At 32.9% G+C, this 16,843-nt stretch overlaps 1 protein-coding gene across 3 annotated transcripts in view; it reads right to left on the reverse strand.

Annotated features, from left to right (window-relative positions):
- Positions 1-4,674: 4,674 nt before the first annotated feature.
- The window catches only part of Amnionless (amnion associated transmembrane protein), a 98,408-nt gene continuing 86,239 nt past the window's right edge, over positions 4,675-16,843 (reverse strand). For all 3 annotated transcript variants that reach the window (XM_085814995.1, XM_085814994.1, XM_035371929.2), the window contains exons 11-12: positions 12,052-12,226; positions 4,675-4,873 (exon numbers count right to left, since the gene is read on the reverse strand). In XM_085814995.1, coding sequence (XP_085671121.1) covers positions 4,775-4,873; positions 12,052-12,226 — 274 coding nt within the window. In that variant the 3' untranslated portion in view covers positions 4,675-4,774. The remainder of the gene's footprint in view (positions 4,874-12,051; positions 12,227-16,843) is intronic.

The raw sequence follows: 16,843 nt of genomic DNA on the forward strand, positions 1-16,843 counted from the left end.
GCAAAGTAGCCATCTCCGGTTGATTGTGTAATCTACCTCTTTAACATTCCAAAGTCCATTTGCCTAATCGTTTCACATGCAGGACGCAAAGGACTTGGAGAGATTTGCTACGATAAAATAGCTTCTCTACATGCAAACAAAATCAGATAACATTGAGGAAATCGCTGAAAGACAGGAGATTTGTGGTGCAATGACATAAACAGCGTCCATTTGTGCTTACTCCCTCATGTCTGACCGATAAATTAATTACTTCGCGAGATATCCTCTTAAGATAATGGTTGTAAAATTTTTTTGACCTAGAATATAAGTTTCGTGGAATACTGATAGTAATATTTCGCGCCTTTTACAGTAATCGAACACCAAGCGATCTTACTTATCAAGAGTTGAAAGAAAATTTCCGTTGACGAGTAAAGGTCGCGACTTCGAAGAGGAATTGCCAACGTTTTTTCCTGTAAAAAGTAGATTTAGAAAATTTTGTTTATACTTCCCCGTGTCCTTGGAAAGGAAGGCGGTTATCTTAGTTTCTTAAAAATACGATCTGAAACGTAGTTGCAACATCAATTATTTTCCGTTCTTTGAAGTTTCATGCATTCTGAAACGGAATGATGAGGTATATCTCATTAAATAGGGTTTTTATTATTTAAAAAAGTACTTAAATTTTATTTTACAGTATGGGATCGTCACGAAAGAGATTCATATGAAATTTGCACAAATCTAAGGTTTTTTTTATCGTAATTATTATCATTTACTATTTTAAAGAAATGAATAATTAAGTTATACACTAACAGAGAGACAGCCCAATAAATAAATGTACAGAGTTTATACGATAATTTATTTAATTCACTAAATATGAATTACTGAAAAATTTGTAAAAAAAAAACGAAAATGAAAATGAGCCCTTCCTGAATGTACAAAATGTATTATTTAAGCTTAAGGCATAGATTTCTGTCAGAAATTTCACAGCAAAATAGTTGGACTGTGTAATTTGATCATTTACTATTTTTATAAATGTAATATTATTTGAAGTTTTTCTCTGCCTGTCCATTTAATTATTCTACATTCCTAACTTTCATCTTTCAGCTTTAATTCTTTTGTAATCTAGATAATACTGTGATTGACTAAAGCGATTGCCAAAGCTGATGTTAAAATACAACATTAAAATATAATGGTTTGGTTTGGTTTATTAGATTACGGCAAAGCACTGCCTTAAGCACTGCTATCTGCCTTAAGGTAGGGATGTCTTCGTGGAGGACTTTTTAAGGGAAACTGGCTCGTATACACGTTACACAATGGGAAAACCACGAAAACACCCATGCAGCCAGCCCGTTCGCGGGATTCGAACCTCGGACCGAACTACCAATGTTCAGCGACGTTACCGCTCGGCCGCTGGTTTAAAATATAATGATAAACCCTGATTAATTAAAATTTGCATCTCACTACTTCCATTTGTGCAAAATCGCATGTTAATTCTCAGGGCATCCTCCATTTTGCAATCATCTGAACTTCAGGGAATAGCAGTGAGGAACTTGAGTCAATTTACACATACAGTAGATTAAAATTAAACACTATCATACATTTTAAGCGGTTAAGACAGTTGAAAACCGTTCAAGACTGTTCAAGTTACAATTGTATTGCTCGCGGTTTTAGACAAAGAAATAAAAAAGAACGTGTTGCGTTTGAGGAAGACAAATGAAAGCCTTTTAGCGCTTATTTACTGCAGTGCCAAAGTTCTATCTTACTTTCAAAATTTTCCAAACCATAAAAATCACGAAACACTCCACCTTTTTACTTATCATTTCATCTGATATTGTAGATCATAGTCCAATAAAATGCTGATAAACTGTCGCTGTAAAATCTTTTCCCCTTTAGTGATATAAAGAACTCGGATATAATTATTAGGAATGTTCTCTAAGATGTTGCAACATTTGAAAATGTTGCTGCTTTTATTTCCAGTTAAGCGACAATGTTTTGAGCTGGCGAAGGCAGGATACCCTGACATAAAACATCTGTTGCTTATACACGAACGTTAAAAAGCTTAAACGTTAAAAGCAGTATGTTCAGATTTCTTGATAATAATCTATTAAAAGAAGGTAATATAGACATGATACAGATAGCATTCATATCAGATCCAAAGTTGAAGAATTCGAAGAGCAAAAAATCTATGGTGTATACATTAAAACTTTCAACGACTATTCAAATTCAAAAGATTGCCGATGATCTCGATGGTATTTAGAAAGTATAATGAACAAGGAATGACGTTTTCTATTTTAGGAGAACGTAATTTAAATTCAAGCACAGAAATAGAAGTAATAGAGTATAGTTACATAAATTTTCATAAGAATAAAATAATGACAGTTTCTAATGAACAACTAGTAGTCTCATATAGTAAGTTAGCATGGGATTAATTTTACTAAGTCTGCTATTACTATTAGCCATATAATTAAGTGAAACCGGTATTCTATATAGCTTTTGCTGATTTACTGCTAGAGAAACACAAACAAAGATAAGTGAATCGCTGTAAAATATTGAAACTCTGAAAATAAAAATATAAGCACGCTAAATTTTAATTTTGCATTAAAAAATGCTTTCAGATTTTACATTACGCCTAAAGAGGCATTTTTTTAACATTTTGTCTGTTACCTTTATTTATTAAATATCATGTTATTCGCACTTAAACCATAAAATTCAGTTCAACAGCAATATCGCAGATTAATTGTAAAATGAGGATATCTTTAGAATTTCCAACACACAATCTCGCGCGCTGGAGATAAGAATATTTCTTTTTTGTACAGTGTTGCCACTGCTCGCTTTGAAATCATTGAGTTTGTTAATCAAAATTTCGTTAAAGTTTTACAAGATATGAAACAGATAGTAAGACAAATTCCAAATTCGGGTTTCCAGATGGCCATATTCGGGTGAAAACGTACGTTATTTAAAATTTCATGGCTCTAGGTACCGCGGTAAAACAACGCGTTGTTTTATCACAATGCGATAAACATACATACATTTATGCAGATTCTTCATTATTTAATTTCTTTAAATAATTATTTCTTTTTTCATTATTTCTTTCTTTCAAATTTAGTGGCAACAATTTGAGAAGTGAGTCAACATTTATAGTGAATCAATGCAAAATGCCAAAACGAAATCCATAGTTCTTCTGGGAAAATTGGCCCTTTGGACTAATAACAGAAGTTTCTGAAAAACATCATTGAATAATTTTTCGAAAAAAAATAAATAAATAATGAAAAATAACGAAGCATATAAGGGACTGAATTTTTATATTTATTTGTGATAGTAAAACATGCAAACGCTATCTGTCTATGGGAACGGATGCGTTCGTGGATGTCTTTATAAAGGCAGTTAGCACGTTATACATAGGAAGTACGCGTATTCCCCTTAGGCAGATACCCTTGTGTGTTTTGCCGTAGTCAAATAAACTGAACCATCTTTGTTTATTAGTCTTCCCTGTAGTTTGCCAGCGTGCTTTGGAAAACACAGCAAATTACTAATATTGCACAGGTAATATGCCCTTAATATTTTTAGGCGGGAACTGCATAGAAGTTAGTTTTCCCAATATATAGTGCCTTTTATGAACTATTTTTCCGATATTTTTCTAATTTTTATCATTGCTGAATCTTAGTCAGTCAGTCCTATACGCTAAACATACTTGTTTTTCCCCTTAATTCTTTAACAGTAACTTCTTACCAATGAACACAGCTGTAAAATCGCTGAACTTTGAGTTCATTTTCATTCAAATCCCAGCGAACAGACTGGCTGCATGGAAGATTTTGTTGTTTTTCCCCATGTGTAACGTGGTTACGTATCAGTTTCCCTTAGAAAATCGCCCGGCAAAGGCCGAGCGGTCGTCGCTGAACACTGGTAGTTAGGTCCGGGGGTTCGAACCTTGCTTAACAAGCTGGATGCAGGGACGTTTTCGTAATTTTTCGCACATGCAACATGTATACAAGCCAGTTTTCCATCAAAAGTGCTCCATGAAAGCATCCCTCTTCGCTGTAACCAAAATTATCCAATCCTTTAATAGTAATTACTTAACTTATTCTATGTTAATGTTATCATTTTCAGTATTTACACCGACCTAGCAATGGCCAAATGGAAACGACTATTAGAAAATATTAGACCGATCCAAGCTCAAATTCCGGCAAGTATAGTCTCTGCATGTGATAAAACCAAGGTTTTCCGTATGTATAACGTAAGTAAATTTTAATTTTTTTACAACATTCTCAACAAAAGCGTCTGCTCTTAATCAAATAATTTTCATAAACTGTTATTTATTCAATTAAACATACCGTAATTAAACCATATCTTAAACGAAATATTTCATAGATGTAAGCTCTAATTAACACTTAAGAATACGCAGTTCAGCTATCGCAAAAATATTTGCTAAAATATTTCTTTTTAATAAATAATATTTTTATGTTAATTAAATTTCAGATATATTTAAAATGCTTAAAGTAATTTATTCCATATATGTTTGATTGAAGTTAGTTTTTTTATAACTTGATAACCTCAGAAGCTTTATTACAGAACTAAATTTATTTCTGAATAAATACAGGGAAAGGGCCTGCGGAATCCTGAGTATATAGAAATAATATTGTTGCACTTCAGTGAAGTTTCAGAGTTCTTATCAGTTTTCTTAACTCATAACTGAAAATGTACTGGTAACAAAATTTTTAATTCAGATATCTAAAATATACAACATTTCGCAAATTCCGCTCGCGACTGGAAAAACCTGCAATGAATCTTCAAAAATTCATTATTTTTTATCTTCTGAATTCGGCGATTCGTCGAAAATCATAAACATCGGATTTTCTACAAAATCTTTCACTTCAGGAGTTTCTTCTACAGTTCCGACCTACGAAAAGAAATAAAGATTAATCAAATTTATGGAAAGAACTAGTATTCAGTTTTCCGTCAAATTTAATATTTGTTTAATAAATCTTAAATGCATTCGTTCCAATATTTATTAAAAGTTTAACAAAATTCTTTATTAAATTGATAGGAAATTATAATATTTTGTTCTGTTTGTAGGAAAGAATCTTGAAGTGAAATTAATAGCTGATTTTATAATAATTACAGTAACATCTAAAATCTAATTTTTTGTCATAATTATTAAATGAGGAGCAGACGCTTAATTTCTAAGACACTTTATATTAAATATGTTACCGTTTAGCAAGAAATTATAATGTTATGTTGAAATATGTAAAATATCTAAGAAATAAATGTTGAATGAATGTAAGTAAAATAAATAAATAAATAAATAAATAAATAAAAACAAAGGAAAGGGTCAGATTTTAAGGGTTTGTTAAGTTTTTTTCTACGCTTTTGCTGAAGTCTGCTGTTGCAGTCACCCCTGCTAATGCATTACTTTTTGTCTTTTTAGCTTTATTATTATGCATTATTTTCTTCCCAATTACGCCATATACAGTTCAAACAAAATTACAAAAATTTAAAAAACTTCACAGAAGCATATGTATGCATTTAAAATTCCCAATGCAGTGTTAAGTGTGGGTATACATTGTTTTTTCAGTCTTTTCTCAGTCTATCTTATGAATGTATAGTTTTCTTAGTAAGATGGCTTGAAAAATTTTGTTTTTGTATTATTAAAGTTTTGCATGTTAAATTTAATTAAATATCATGTTCTTCGCGCTTACGCCACAAAAAATCCAGTTGAATAGCAAAATCGCAAAATATTTAAAAGAAACATATTTTTAGAATTTCCGATATGCAGTCTCCAACCCAGAGATAACAATGTTCTAAGCCTTAAAAGTGTTGCAACTGCTCGCTTTCAACTCGTAGAGTTTGTAAAGTTTATGTTGAGTTTGTAAATGTTAATGTACTCGTTGAGTTCGAAATATAAAATTTAGGATTCCAGGTGCCCGTATTCGTGTGAATAACTTATTCAAAATTTGATGGCCTTGCCAATTATCACGTTTTTACATTGACAGAAGCATGCATACATGCAGATTCTTCATTATTTAATTTCTTTAAAAATAATGCAGAGCGATAAAAATTCGTATACGATACCAAATATATAAGGGTCGTTAAGATGAAAGTGGCACTACAGCCGGTTTGAGAAATTGTTTAATATAAATTAGTATACAAAAAAAGGAAGTAATACAGACGTAACACATAGGCTAGACAAAGTCACCTTGTAGGTTGAAACAAGTGTCCCAACGGTCAACGAGACGATGGATACTCTGGGTGCTTTTGGTGGCTGGATCAAAGTGATGGCACCATGTTTCATCAGTGGCAATGATCCTTGAAAGGCATCGGTTCCCCATTTCGTGGCACCGAATAAGGTATTATAGGAAGCAGACGTGCAATGAATCTTCTGCTCCTCTGTCAAATGTTTTGGCACCCATTGCGCACACTTCCTATGCTCATAGACATTTTCTCCGCTATTTCTCGAGTTCCCTGATTCATTTTCACGAAACGATCCACATCTGCAACTGCTTCCTGGGTGATCACCACATGCGCTTGACCAGGTCGTGGCCTGTCTTCAGTACTGCTTCTTTCACTACGAAAAGCCCTTCACCATCGGAATAACGATCTGGGTTTCATACACACGATGCCATACACATTTTGCATTCGACGATAGATTTCAGAAGCATTCATATTTTCCGCTGTTAAAAATTGTACAGCCGCACGTTAACACCGTTTGGAGGTGTCCATGATGCGAACGATGCATTTTAACATGCTATGATACGAACGATGTAAATACATGCTAAAATTATTCATCAGTGCAAAACAAAATTTTTAACGTGCTCCGACGCTATCACACACTTATCTATCGGGATTTGACGATATCGCATGCACTCTGCGCCCTCTGTAGGGGTATGCGCAGTCACTTTCCTCTTCAAATGTCGGAGTTATTACAGCAGTGCCACTTCATTTGAATGATCCTTCTATAACTACATTTTATAAGAAACAAATTTCTATGTTTATTTAGCTTGTGAGGTAACTATTTACAGTACCATTTGTTAAACTTCTATTCCGGTAAAAGTTCTAGAGAAAAGTGATGATTCCGCTTGTTATTAACCCCATATAAATTTTATTTACATGTAATACAGTTGTTTATAACCATAATTATTACGCACGCAATTGTGGTTGCAAACCACTGGATCGTTACTGCTATGCTTAACACTTTCGTTCTTCCATGGTCTAGTTCAACAGTTCTCAATCTTTTGACTAACGCGTACCATCTAAATAAAAATTGAAACACTCTAGTGCCACCATTACATTTTATAATGATTATTTTTCAATTTCTCAATATAAATATTAAAAATATATAATTTTCCATTTCCACATCCTATTCGCTATTTGTATTAAATATGAACACATAAGAATATTATATTAAAAATTACTTACCACTTTAATTATCAAAATTTAATTTATAATACTTTAATTCTAAAACTGAGCGAGAAATTCGGGTTTGTTTAAGAGAGAGATCAATTTCTTTATGTCTGGTCTTATTTCACTTAGCTTTAACCGTAAATTAAGATCCACCGGATTTTTATTCTGTATTTATTTTCTAAATATAACATGGAAGAAAACACTTGTTCGCACAAATAGGTTGTGCAAAAAGACAATAAAAATTTAATAGCTCTCTTTGAAATGCCTTTAAATTATTTTTTCGGTTCATCGAAAGTTAGCAAGTGTGTTATTTTTGAAATTTTCATTTAGAGTTCGATCACAGAAAATATCTACCAATTGTTCTTTTTCTTCACGAGATAAAATTTCAGATACATTTGAACAAAATGAATTTCTAATCCAAAATCTTTCTCATAATCCTCGGAGAAATACATGCTAAAATTATTCATCAGTGCAAAACAAAGATTTTTAATGTCAGATACTGATTCTTTTTTTATTTTCAAATTATTTTCGGTTAGAAGACTAAAACTGGTAACACGCTTAAAATATTATTATCCGATTCTTTGATTAATAGCTTCAGTTTTTTTCATCATTGCGTTTATTTTATCTCCACTAGTAAACAAAGTAACACGTTGTCCTTGTAATCCTAAATTTAATTCATTTAATCAAAATTTCCAAAATATCAGTTAAATATGCTAATTCGCCAACCATAATTAACTACATAAACACGTTTGCAATTCAAATTTTGAATCACAGAAGAAAATTTGAATTTCTGATCGAAGTTCAAAAAGACGATTTAAAATTTTGTCTCTTTGTCTTCGGAATATAATAAAAACGTTTCATGTTCATTGTCCATCTCTTGGCATTAAATCAACATTCTTAAATTTAAAGCTTGGCTTTTAATAAAATTAACTTTCACAGCTTGATTTAAAACTATGTTCAGGTTTTCGGGATTATTTTGGCTACTAAAGCTTCACGATGAAATCGACCGGAGAGTAAATTTTGTTTCAGGTGCGATTTCCTTTATTTGAGAAATAATACCGGAATGTTTTCTTGTTAAAAGCCCGAGCTCAATAACTGCATATGGCAATGCACTTATTCCAAGGAATATCATTCTCAGGCATAAAATTGTCAATTACTTTGAAAATTTCATTTGCAGTTGCTATATCATGAAGAAATTCACAAAATAAATGCTCTTCGGCAATTCGTTTTATCTTTTTCGAAACGTAGATGAACTAATAATTGAACAAAGTTCGTTATATACTTTCATCCAACTTCAATGCAAAATACTAATTGTTTTTTTTTTTTTTTTTTTTTTTTTTTGAATGTCTCTTTTATAGAATCTGCCATTTCATGAATTCGTCGACTTACCTGTATCATTTGATACCGGAATATTATTAAGTTCATTAACTGCTTTTCATTTGAATAATGTTAAAATGATATCTTTAACTGCTGGTAACATAAGGTTTTTCTCCAATGGCATGAGCCTGCTCAGTCTCGGTAATTCTTAGGTTTACTAGGTAACTAGTTTCCAAAGCTTTTTCGCTTGAAGTAACAAAACCTTTCATTATTTGTTTACTATTTTTGAACTCTGATAATTTCCTCTTAAAATATTCTTCAGATTTATTCTTTAAATTGGCATGCTTATATTCAAGATGTCTTTTAAATAACGATGGTTTCATACTTTGAATGGATAATAGTTCACCGCAAACAACACCTTGAAGTTGAGGGTCCGTTCCATCTCCATTCCAAGTAAACCCAAATGAAAAATAACTTTCATTGTTTTTTTTTTATAAACAATGTTTTCTTTTCTTTTCAGTATTCTTAGTACTAGTAGATTGTCCTAGATTCATCACCTGTGAATCGACGCTTTCGCTTAGCTAATCCTAGCCATTTTTGCATTTTGAAAAACTTAGATTTGTTTTATTATTTTTTCACAAATATTGAAATACGAGTTCTTCAAAAACAGACGACGATATTCTCAAATTGCATAGAAAATTAAGGAATACAAAGCAACAGGAAGACAAAATACCTGCTGTCAGAGACAGCAAATCGACGTAAAAAAATATTCTAATTGAAAATAAGGTAATATGAGCAAGGAAATGATGGCGAAACATGTTAATAAGTCCATCCAACTGGTAAAAGATTAATGAGATGCTATTGTATTTTTATAGTAACCTACCTTTATTTCCTATTACCTACAACACCCATTTCTATTACTCGTTTTAAAAACATCATATATGACAAATTTTCTTATGTATATAGCTCAAAGAATATTTGTGAAAATAAAAACAGATTATACTGCTAAGTCCATGAGTGTCCAGTGACTTTGAACAAAGCTCAGATCTCATGTATGAGTAGTAAAGAAAAAAACTTAAACAGGATGTTACAGTATCTAATTTTTGAATTTAATAGTTTCTTGTATACCACCTATCTTTCTGATACGTACCGGTACGTATACCACCGGTTGGGAATCGCTGCTGTACTAGTTGTAGAATTTCTCCAGAGACAGGACGCTCGGAGCGAAACCTATCGGCGGGCGCTATCAATTCATATCAGCGCATAAGTGGGTTAAAATAACACGCCGAATAATGATTATCGGTGAAGTCAAACAAGAAGAATCAGCGCTATATGTATTTGTAAATTTTGCAGGACTAATTTGGATGGTTCTGCAGTTAAACCATCGAAACTAGTCCTGCAAAATTTACAATTATAACGCCGATTCATGTTGTTTGACTTCTCCAATAAGACCATAAGTGATTAAGTGTCTGTAATCGACAAACATTGGTAACTTCCCAAACGCAGACCGCTGTCATGAGCTATGGCTTAATTAAAAATGTGAGATTCATCGGTACTGTTCTGTTATCAGAAGCAGATTCGGAACTGTTATGTATATATGCATGTACGTATGGATGTGTGTATTCATGTATGCATGCATTAATGTGAGAAATGTATGAGTGTATGCATATGAGTATGTATATATACACATATGCATACACTCATACATTTCTGATCCGGTCGCAACAACAGGACAGTATCTTTTCATTTTCATTGTTTTTTTGAAATATTATTCCTTGATATGAAAAGTAATGTGGATATCAGAGTTAATTTACTACGAATGCAAATTTTATGTATATATTATATATACATAAATTATAAAAATTTTATGTGCAACGCATATTATACTACAGTACTGCGTGAATTTATGTAGAGCATTATTAATTTACGCAATACTACGATTATCCAGAAAGAATGCGTTTTAGCTCGAGAATTACGAGAATTTGTGCCATACTGAGATTATGAAGATATTTAACACATTTTAATAAACATCTTCATTTTGTAACATGATCAGTTTGTTTTTTTAACTTTCTGAATTATTCCAGATAACAGAAACCTATGGTTATTATATAAGAGACAAATTTAAAACTAAAATATTTTGCCAATTTTTTTTTTCAAATATCCTTACTATTCCCAGCATCCATCAGTCATTTAATATGAAATAAAATTCCATATTCTTTTAATTTTTGCTCCTATAATGACCTGAGGAATTGTATGAAATACTCCATACTTAATTTTCTTCAAGTTAGTGTCACTGATTACGTACGCTCCGTAATCAGTGACGCTAACTTGGCGTATTCGGATACTATATTACATTGAGGGTTAGCGTTGTTTTGTACTTATATTCAGAGTGATTTTTAACCTATATTTCTAGCATTCATAGCAGAAACTCGCGAATCATTCGTTTCACGCATTTAACGTTTTCTTTATATTTCTTCCATAAGTTTATTTCCCATTTCATATTTGTAAATTTTGAAATACAATTTTTTAAATACGCAAAATGGGATTCAACCTTCCAAGGCAATATTAATTAAATTTTTAATATTAAATATTACCTACAAGTATTTATATGTTTTTCTCAGAAATATTGCATTAACACTTTCGTCTGGCTGGAAAAAATGAGTGTTCTCCATAGTAAAACATCGAATTGTATTAAAAAAGGGTCAAACGAATTCGACGTTTTTAATATTTTTGAAAAAAAAATGCATCATTAAATATTATAAAAACTTTTACACCACCAAAGAAAAACGCATTTTGATAGCATTAACTTTTTCACTTGATTTTTTGTATGTTTGGGTAAACAAAGTATGTAACTATTCATTGTAATTACATAATTATAAGTTCATTTAAGCCAAATTAATAATTAATATTATTGTATAATTTTTTTTTCTTTTAATGAAAAGTTCCTTTTTTAGTCTTGAAATTTGCAGAAGTGTTCTAGTTTGAAGAAACCGTTAGAAATTTCCCAACTCATCAGACGTACAGTCTTTGTACCGTCATAAAACAATTTGTGAAACAAACGTCCCACAGCTTAGATCTGATTGCTGATTAGGCCGACAGTGCTCAGGCCAAGATCCCAAGACACTTTTAAGGGGACCAAAATTATCTTAAGGTCCAAATCATCCAAAATCATCAACAGATTGTTGGAGGCCATTAAATGAGAGTTATGTCTAGAGCCTGAAACTGATTTAATAGATAATAGAGTTTCTACCCATGGTCTAACACAATTGTTTCTGTGTGATTCTTGTTTAATATTATGGTAGTGGAATTGGTTAAATATTTAATAAACGTTTCTATCTGGGGAACCAAACCATGCCTTACCTCTGCGGTCACATTCGTTCCATAGGCTGGATTATCGAAGGATTTACCGCTTGGCTCTGACGTAGTTGCGGTTGTGGACTCCCCAGGTTGCAGATCATCATGAGGAGTCGTTCCCAGTTCCAGCTCGATTTTGTCAGAATGGAGATCAAATCTTGCGAAAGAAAACCCTGGAATTCTAAAAAATACAGTTCTTTTTAAAATCAGTAAAAGTAACATATTTTAATTTCTAGATGTTATAAGGTACTTTCTCCCTCCTTCCAGCATGTTTTCGTGATGTAATAGTAACACCTCGGCGCGTATTCGAGACGTCCGGGGGTTCGAATCCGGGCGAGGGCATTGTTCATTTTTCATGTCTCCTGTTTATAAATAACCTAATGACTCTATAATGTTGTTATTGTGTCCACATTACATGGAAGAATGGTTGCCAGAGCCTACTTCAAAGAGAGGTTAGACGTCTGTTTTCCACCCCAATTTTGAGGGAGAGCACCCCGGGGAAGTCCGAGTGTCTCCCACCCCTCCCCCCTTCCACTAAACCACACGAGAGGACTTTCGGCTCGCCATACATTTAGAGTTCCCCTATGCCGCAAAGACACTATACATTTACAAATATCCATGCTTTTTCTGGGATTCGACACCGGGGTCTTCGGTACCACAGTAGAGTCCCCTAACCACTATACCGTCTTGGGGGACACTCTAGAATGTGAAACCAGCTATTACAATAATAGAATCTGTTTCTTGAAATTGTATTTAATCGGCGACTGTAATATCTAATATCTTTCAGAACGGTTTCGAAATGAATTCTAGAATGACATAGATAATATGAGGGGAGGGAACTGCTTCTGAACTTTTCTTAATATCACCGAATATCTAAAGTAATTGATTAATATCCCTTTAACAAAATAATGCAGTTATAAATTAACTGTGCTGGATAACAATGCATAGCTACTATGTCGAGCCACTTATGAAGCTAGCATTTTGGAATACTCGTACGCTATTATTCAGTGAAACTGCAAATGAAGTAAAAATAATTGAATTGACAAGAGATTCACTAGATAGGTTGTTTCTTACGCGAAATACAACTACTTGTAAGTTCAGGTGCATATACACGCGCAGCGTTTGTTCAAAGTACACCTTTCGAATATAAAAGCGGGCCGCAAGAAGCCATGGACCAGCAACAGAGCATTCGATTTGCACTGCTTTGAGAATGTAAGAAAATGTGATTCTGGTTGACGGACTTTGAAAGGAAAAGAATTAACAGAATAAGAGAAGATTTTTGTGCTTTTGAGATTTTTGAGATCATTGCGCACGTTGGCAAAATGTCAGTACAGTTATGTATGCTTAAAGTTAATCCTCAGTTGTTGAGGAAAGACCTGGCATATCATCGTGTGAGATCATGAGTACCTAAAACTATGTCAAAACTGGAATATTATGCATAACAGCGATTTTGCAGTAACACAGTCATCACTTCTATGCATCACAACGATGAAAGACAATTGAGTCACAACGATGAAAGACAATGACAAATTAGGAAATGCTTGCCAGCATTGTTCATTGATGACTGCAATAGAGAAGGGATGGTCATTCGGCCTTCGACATTCTTCTATGCAGTCCGCGACTGAGAGATTCAAAAGAATGAATCCGCTGGAACGCTGATGCAGTTCACTTTTTCCGACACCTCTCGCCACAATCTCAGAATTTATTGAGAGTTTGAATTTCGTATGCCTTTTCAAATAGACCGACATTTGGAAAACTATGATACAAAGCTTCATAGCGGTTCACCGTGAGCGTAATCGTTTGGGATGATATTCAGTTTCTTTTGGGTTCTCGTTTTCTACAAATCATATATATTTTGTAAAATCAGAGGTGAAGTACTGGAATCGGAAGTCCGACACCACTCCCACAAAACTTATCTAGAAATACTTTTCAACAGAACAGTGTTGGTTGTATTGCACACAATGTTCAGTATGCCCTCTTTGACTAGCATATACCAGTTCTGTTTTGGCTTGCACGGTGTCTCAATTTCTCATCCATCGTGCACATGTGGAATATGATAAATTGAACTCTAACATCACACTCAGCTACTGCTGACATAATGTGGATACGTATTCAATCTGCACCGAATGATATTCCATACACAGCCAGTCAGAATTTTTATCGATGAGTGCCACAGAATGTGCTGTTCATTGTAAACATTAAATGTAGAAACAAAAAGTGCTTAATTTACACATTTCTTTCACGTTGCCATTTTAGTCACCTCAACAGGGGTCGAGTTGTTTAGAGCGCTGAATTCTGGTAGTTCTTCTGGTAAGCAGGCTAACAGGCTGGTTGCATGCTTGGTTTTCGTAGTTTTTGCCATAATTAACGTGAATATGAGCTCTTTAGCAATTCTTCCATACAAATTCTTTCCTTAAGAAGGTAGCCCTCAAATGTTTTACCATATTCTAATAACCTAACTTTGTCATTTCAGTTCTTTCTACCTCCTATCATGTGACTGTTCCCTTGAATTATTGCATTCAGCATCTAATTTCTTGGTGTTGAAATTTCACTGAATAACAGTGCATAACAAAAATCAAATGAATTACCTTCAGGTATGACCAATATTTAGCTGTTATTAAAAGGTAACAGGTTATGTACATTGATGAACACTGCATCATTATTTGTTGAATCAAATAATGATGCAGTGTATAAACATAATAAAAGCAAGAAACATAGCATAGTTGTGGGAGATTACAATTATAGGACTGTTCCAAAACTTAGGAACTAATTATTTTTTATTGAATCAAGTAATAATAATCCGTCGAGCTAAATATGTATAGTTTGAGGGAAAAAATTTAAGTTTTCTATAATAATATGAAGTTTTTCCTTTAGAAAGGAGATAATTCTGTCATATGTAAGAGTCCTAATTTTCACACGAAGAGATTTTATTTATGTAATTCTAAATAACATGGTAAAAGCAGAGAATGATTTGCAGAAAACCGAAGCTCGTCAACAGTACATTTGAAGAAAACAATAGAACTGCCCAGTAAGTGCTTGTTACTCAAAAATGAAGATTGGCTATGAAATTTAGCTTTTCTCATCGATATTATTACGGGACATTTAAATAATTTAAATTTAAGATTACAGAGAAAAGATTGTATTTTTCCTACTCTAATTAGCCACATATTTTCTTCTGTGAACAAACTTTTGCTTTTTTATATAATTTAAATTTAAGATTATGGGGAAAAATTGTATTTTTCGTGCCCTAATTGGTCATATTGTAGGGTTTATATTTATTTTAACTAACATTTATTTTAAGTTTAAACTATCTTTCCTGTCAAGCCTTACTTCCCCTGGAATTGCCAATGCCAGAGTATGTAAATTTTAGTAGAACGCGCAAAGTATTCAAAATTGTCAGCGGAAGTAATCTAAGTTAAATAGAAGGGAAACGAGTTCGAAAGTGTGCTTTCTTGCTTCACGAGCGTGGAGGTGGCTAGGCAGAAATTGAAAAAAACCACGCGTTTCGGCCTGTGTGCTTGCCTCGGCAGATAGTTAAATCTTCCAACGTAATATTCAGAAGTTTGCTGAATTATCAGCGGTATTTTAGAACGCGGTTAGGTTAGTTACGTTTAGAGAGCCTCGTAGATAGTCACTTGTTATTATTCATTTTTTGTTTCTTATTTTTATTTTACCGCCGGGTCGGCGTAGTTTGTGAGCGTCAAGAGCACGCATCTGTAATTTCTAAAGTTGAATAAAAAGGGATTTAAATCCTTCTCAAGACTTTGTATACTTTCCAGTTCGTAGCAGTCACCACTATTGTTGCGTGCAGGTTGGAAGCGTGCAACATTACAATACAGCTTCTTTTGTAAACAAACTTTTGCTTTTTTGTCTCGATTTCGGAGAAAAAAGATTAACACATTTCACATTAATGCAGAAACTAGCTACCGAAGTCAATAATGCTCCAAACTATGATAGATTTAAAAATGTTGAAGGATTCATACAGGGCTAGATTTGGTGATTCTCAAAATGATAGAAAAATGTTGATCTTTTCACAAATCCTTTTTTTTTTTTTTTTAGCTTCTCTAAAAGGCGTTTATTGTTACCCAACTGAAATCCAAATCGAAATTATATACCTATAGCAGCACACTACGCTGAAAAGTAAGTTTAAGGAACTTATTTCAACTGCAAGTGATCCAAATTATAATGAATATTGGAAACTTATACCAACAAGCAATTTTCCAAATTTACAAGATTTGGCTCACCGATATTGTTGTAGGTTTGGATAAACGTATGTTTGTGAACAAATGTTTTCTGTTATGAACATAATAAAAGTAAAATATCGTTCAAGATTAACTGATATGTACTTAAAACACCTAATTTTGTTAGGATCCTCGAGAAATAATCCTAATATAGATGACCTGGTGATGGGGGAAACTTCATATTCAAAAACCACATTTATTAAGCACTGAAATGCTTAATAGATATTTAGAATTAAATGTTTCAAATTATTCACTTTTATTTTATACATAACCTAACTGACTAAACCTTTAAAAATGTTTATTAATAATAAAACCCTACTTTGTACGTTTGTTTTATTTATCATAATATTTTTTAAATGCCCACTACTCTGACTTACATAAAAGATATACTGTTTGCATAAAAATCCCACAAGCAGCCTATAAATAAGTTGCTCACCTTTTTATATTTTTTAGTATTTGAAAAAGTTGGAAGTGGCAAGCATTTTTTGTTTCAGACAGTGGCACTCTTCTCAAAATGGTTCGCCACCCCTGATCTAACAAACCGATATTGTGAAAGG

This window comes from Stegodyphus dumicola, chromosome 4, assembly GCF_044657685.1.
Source record: "Stegodyphus dumicola isolate Sdum_Otavi_A_Nest chromosome 4, ASM4465768v1".
NCBI lineage: Eukaryota > Metazoa > Arthropoda > Arachnida > Araneae > Eresidae > Stegodyphus > Stegodyphus dumicola.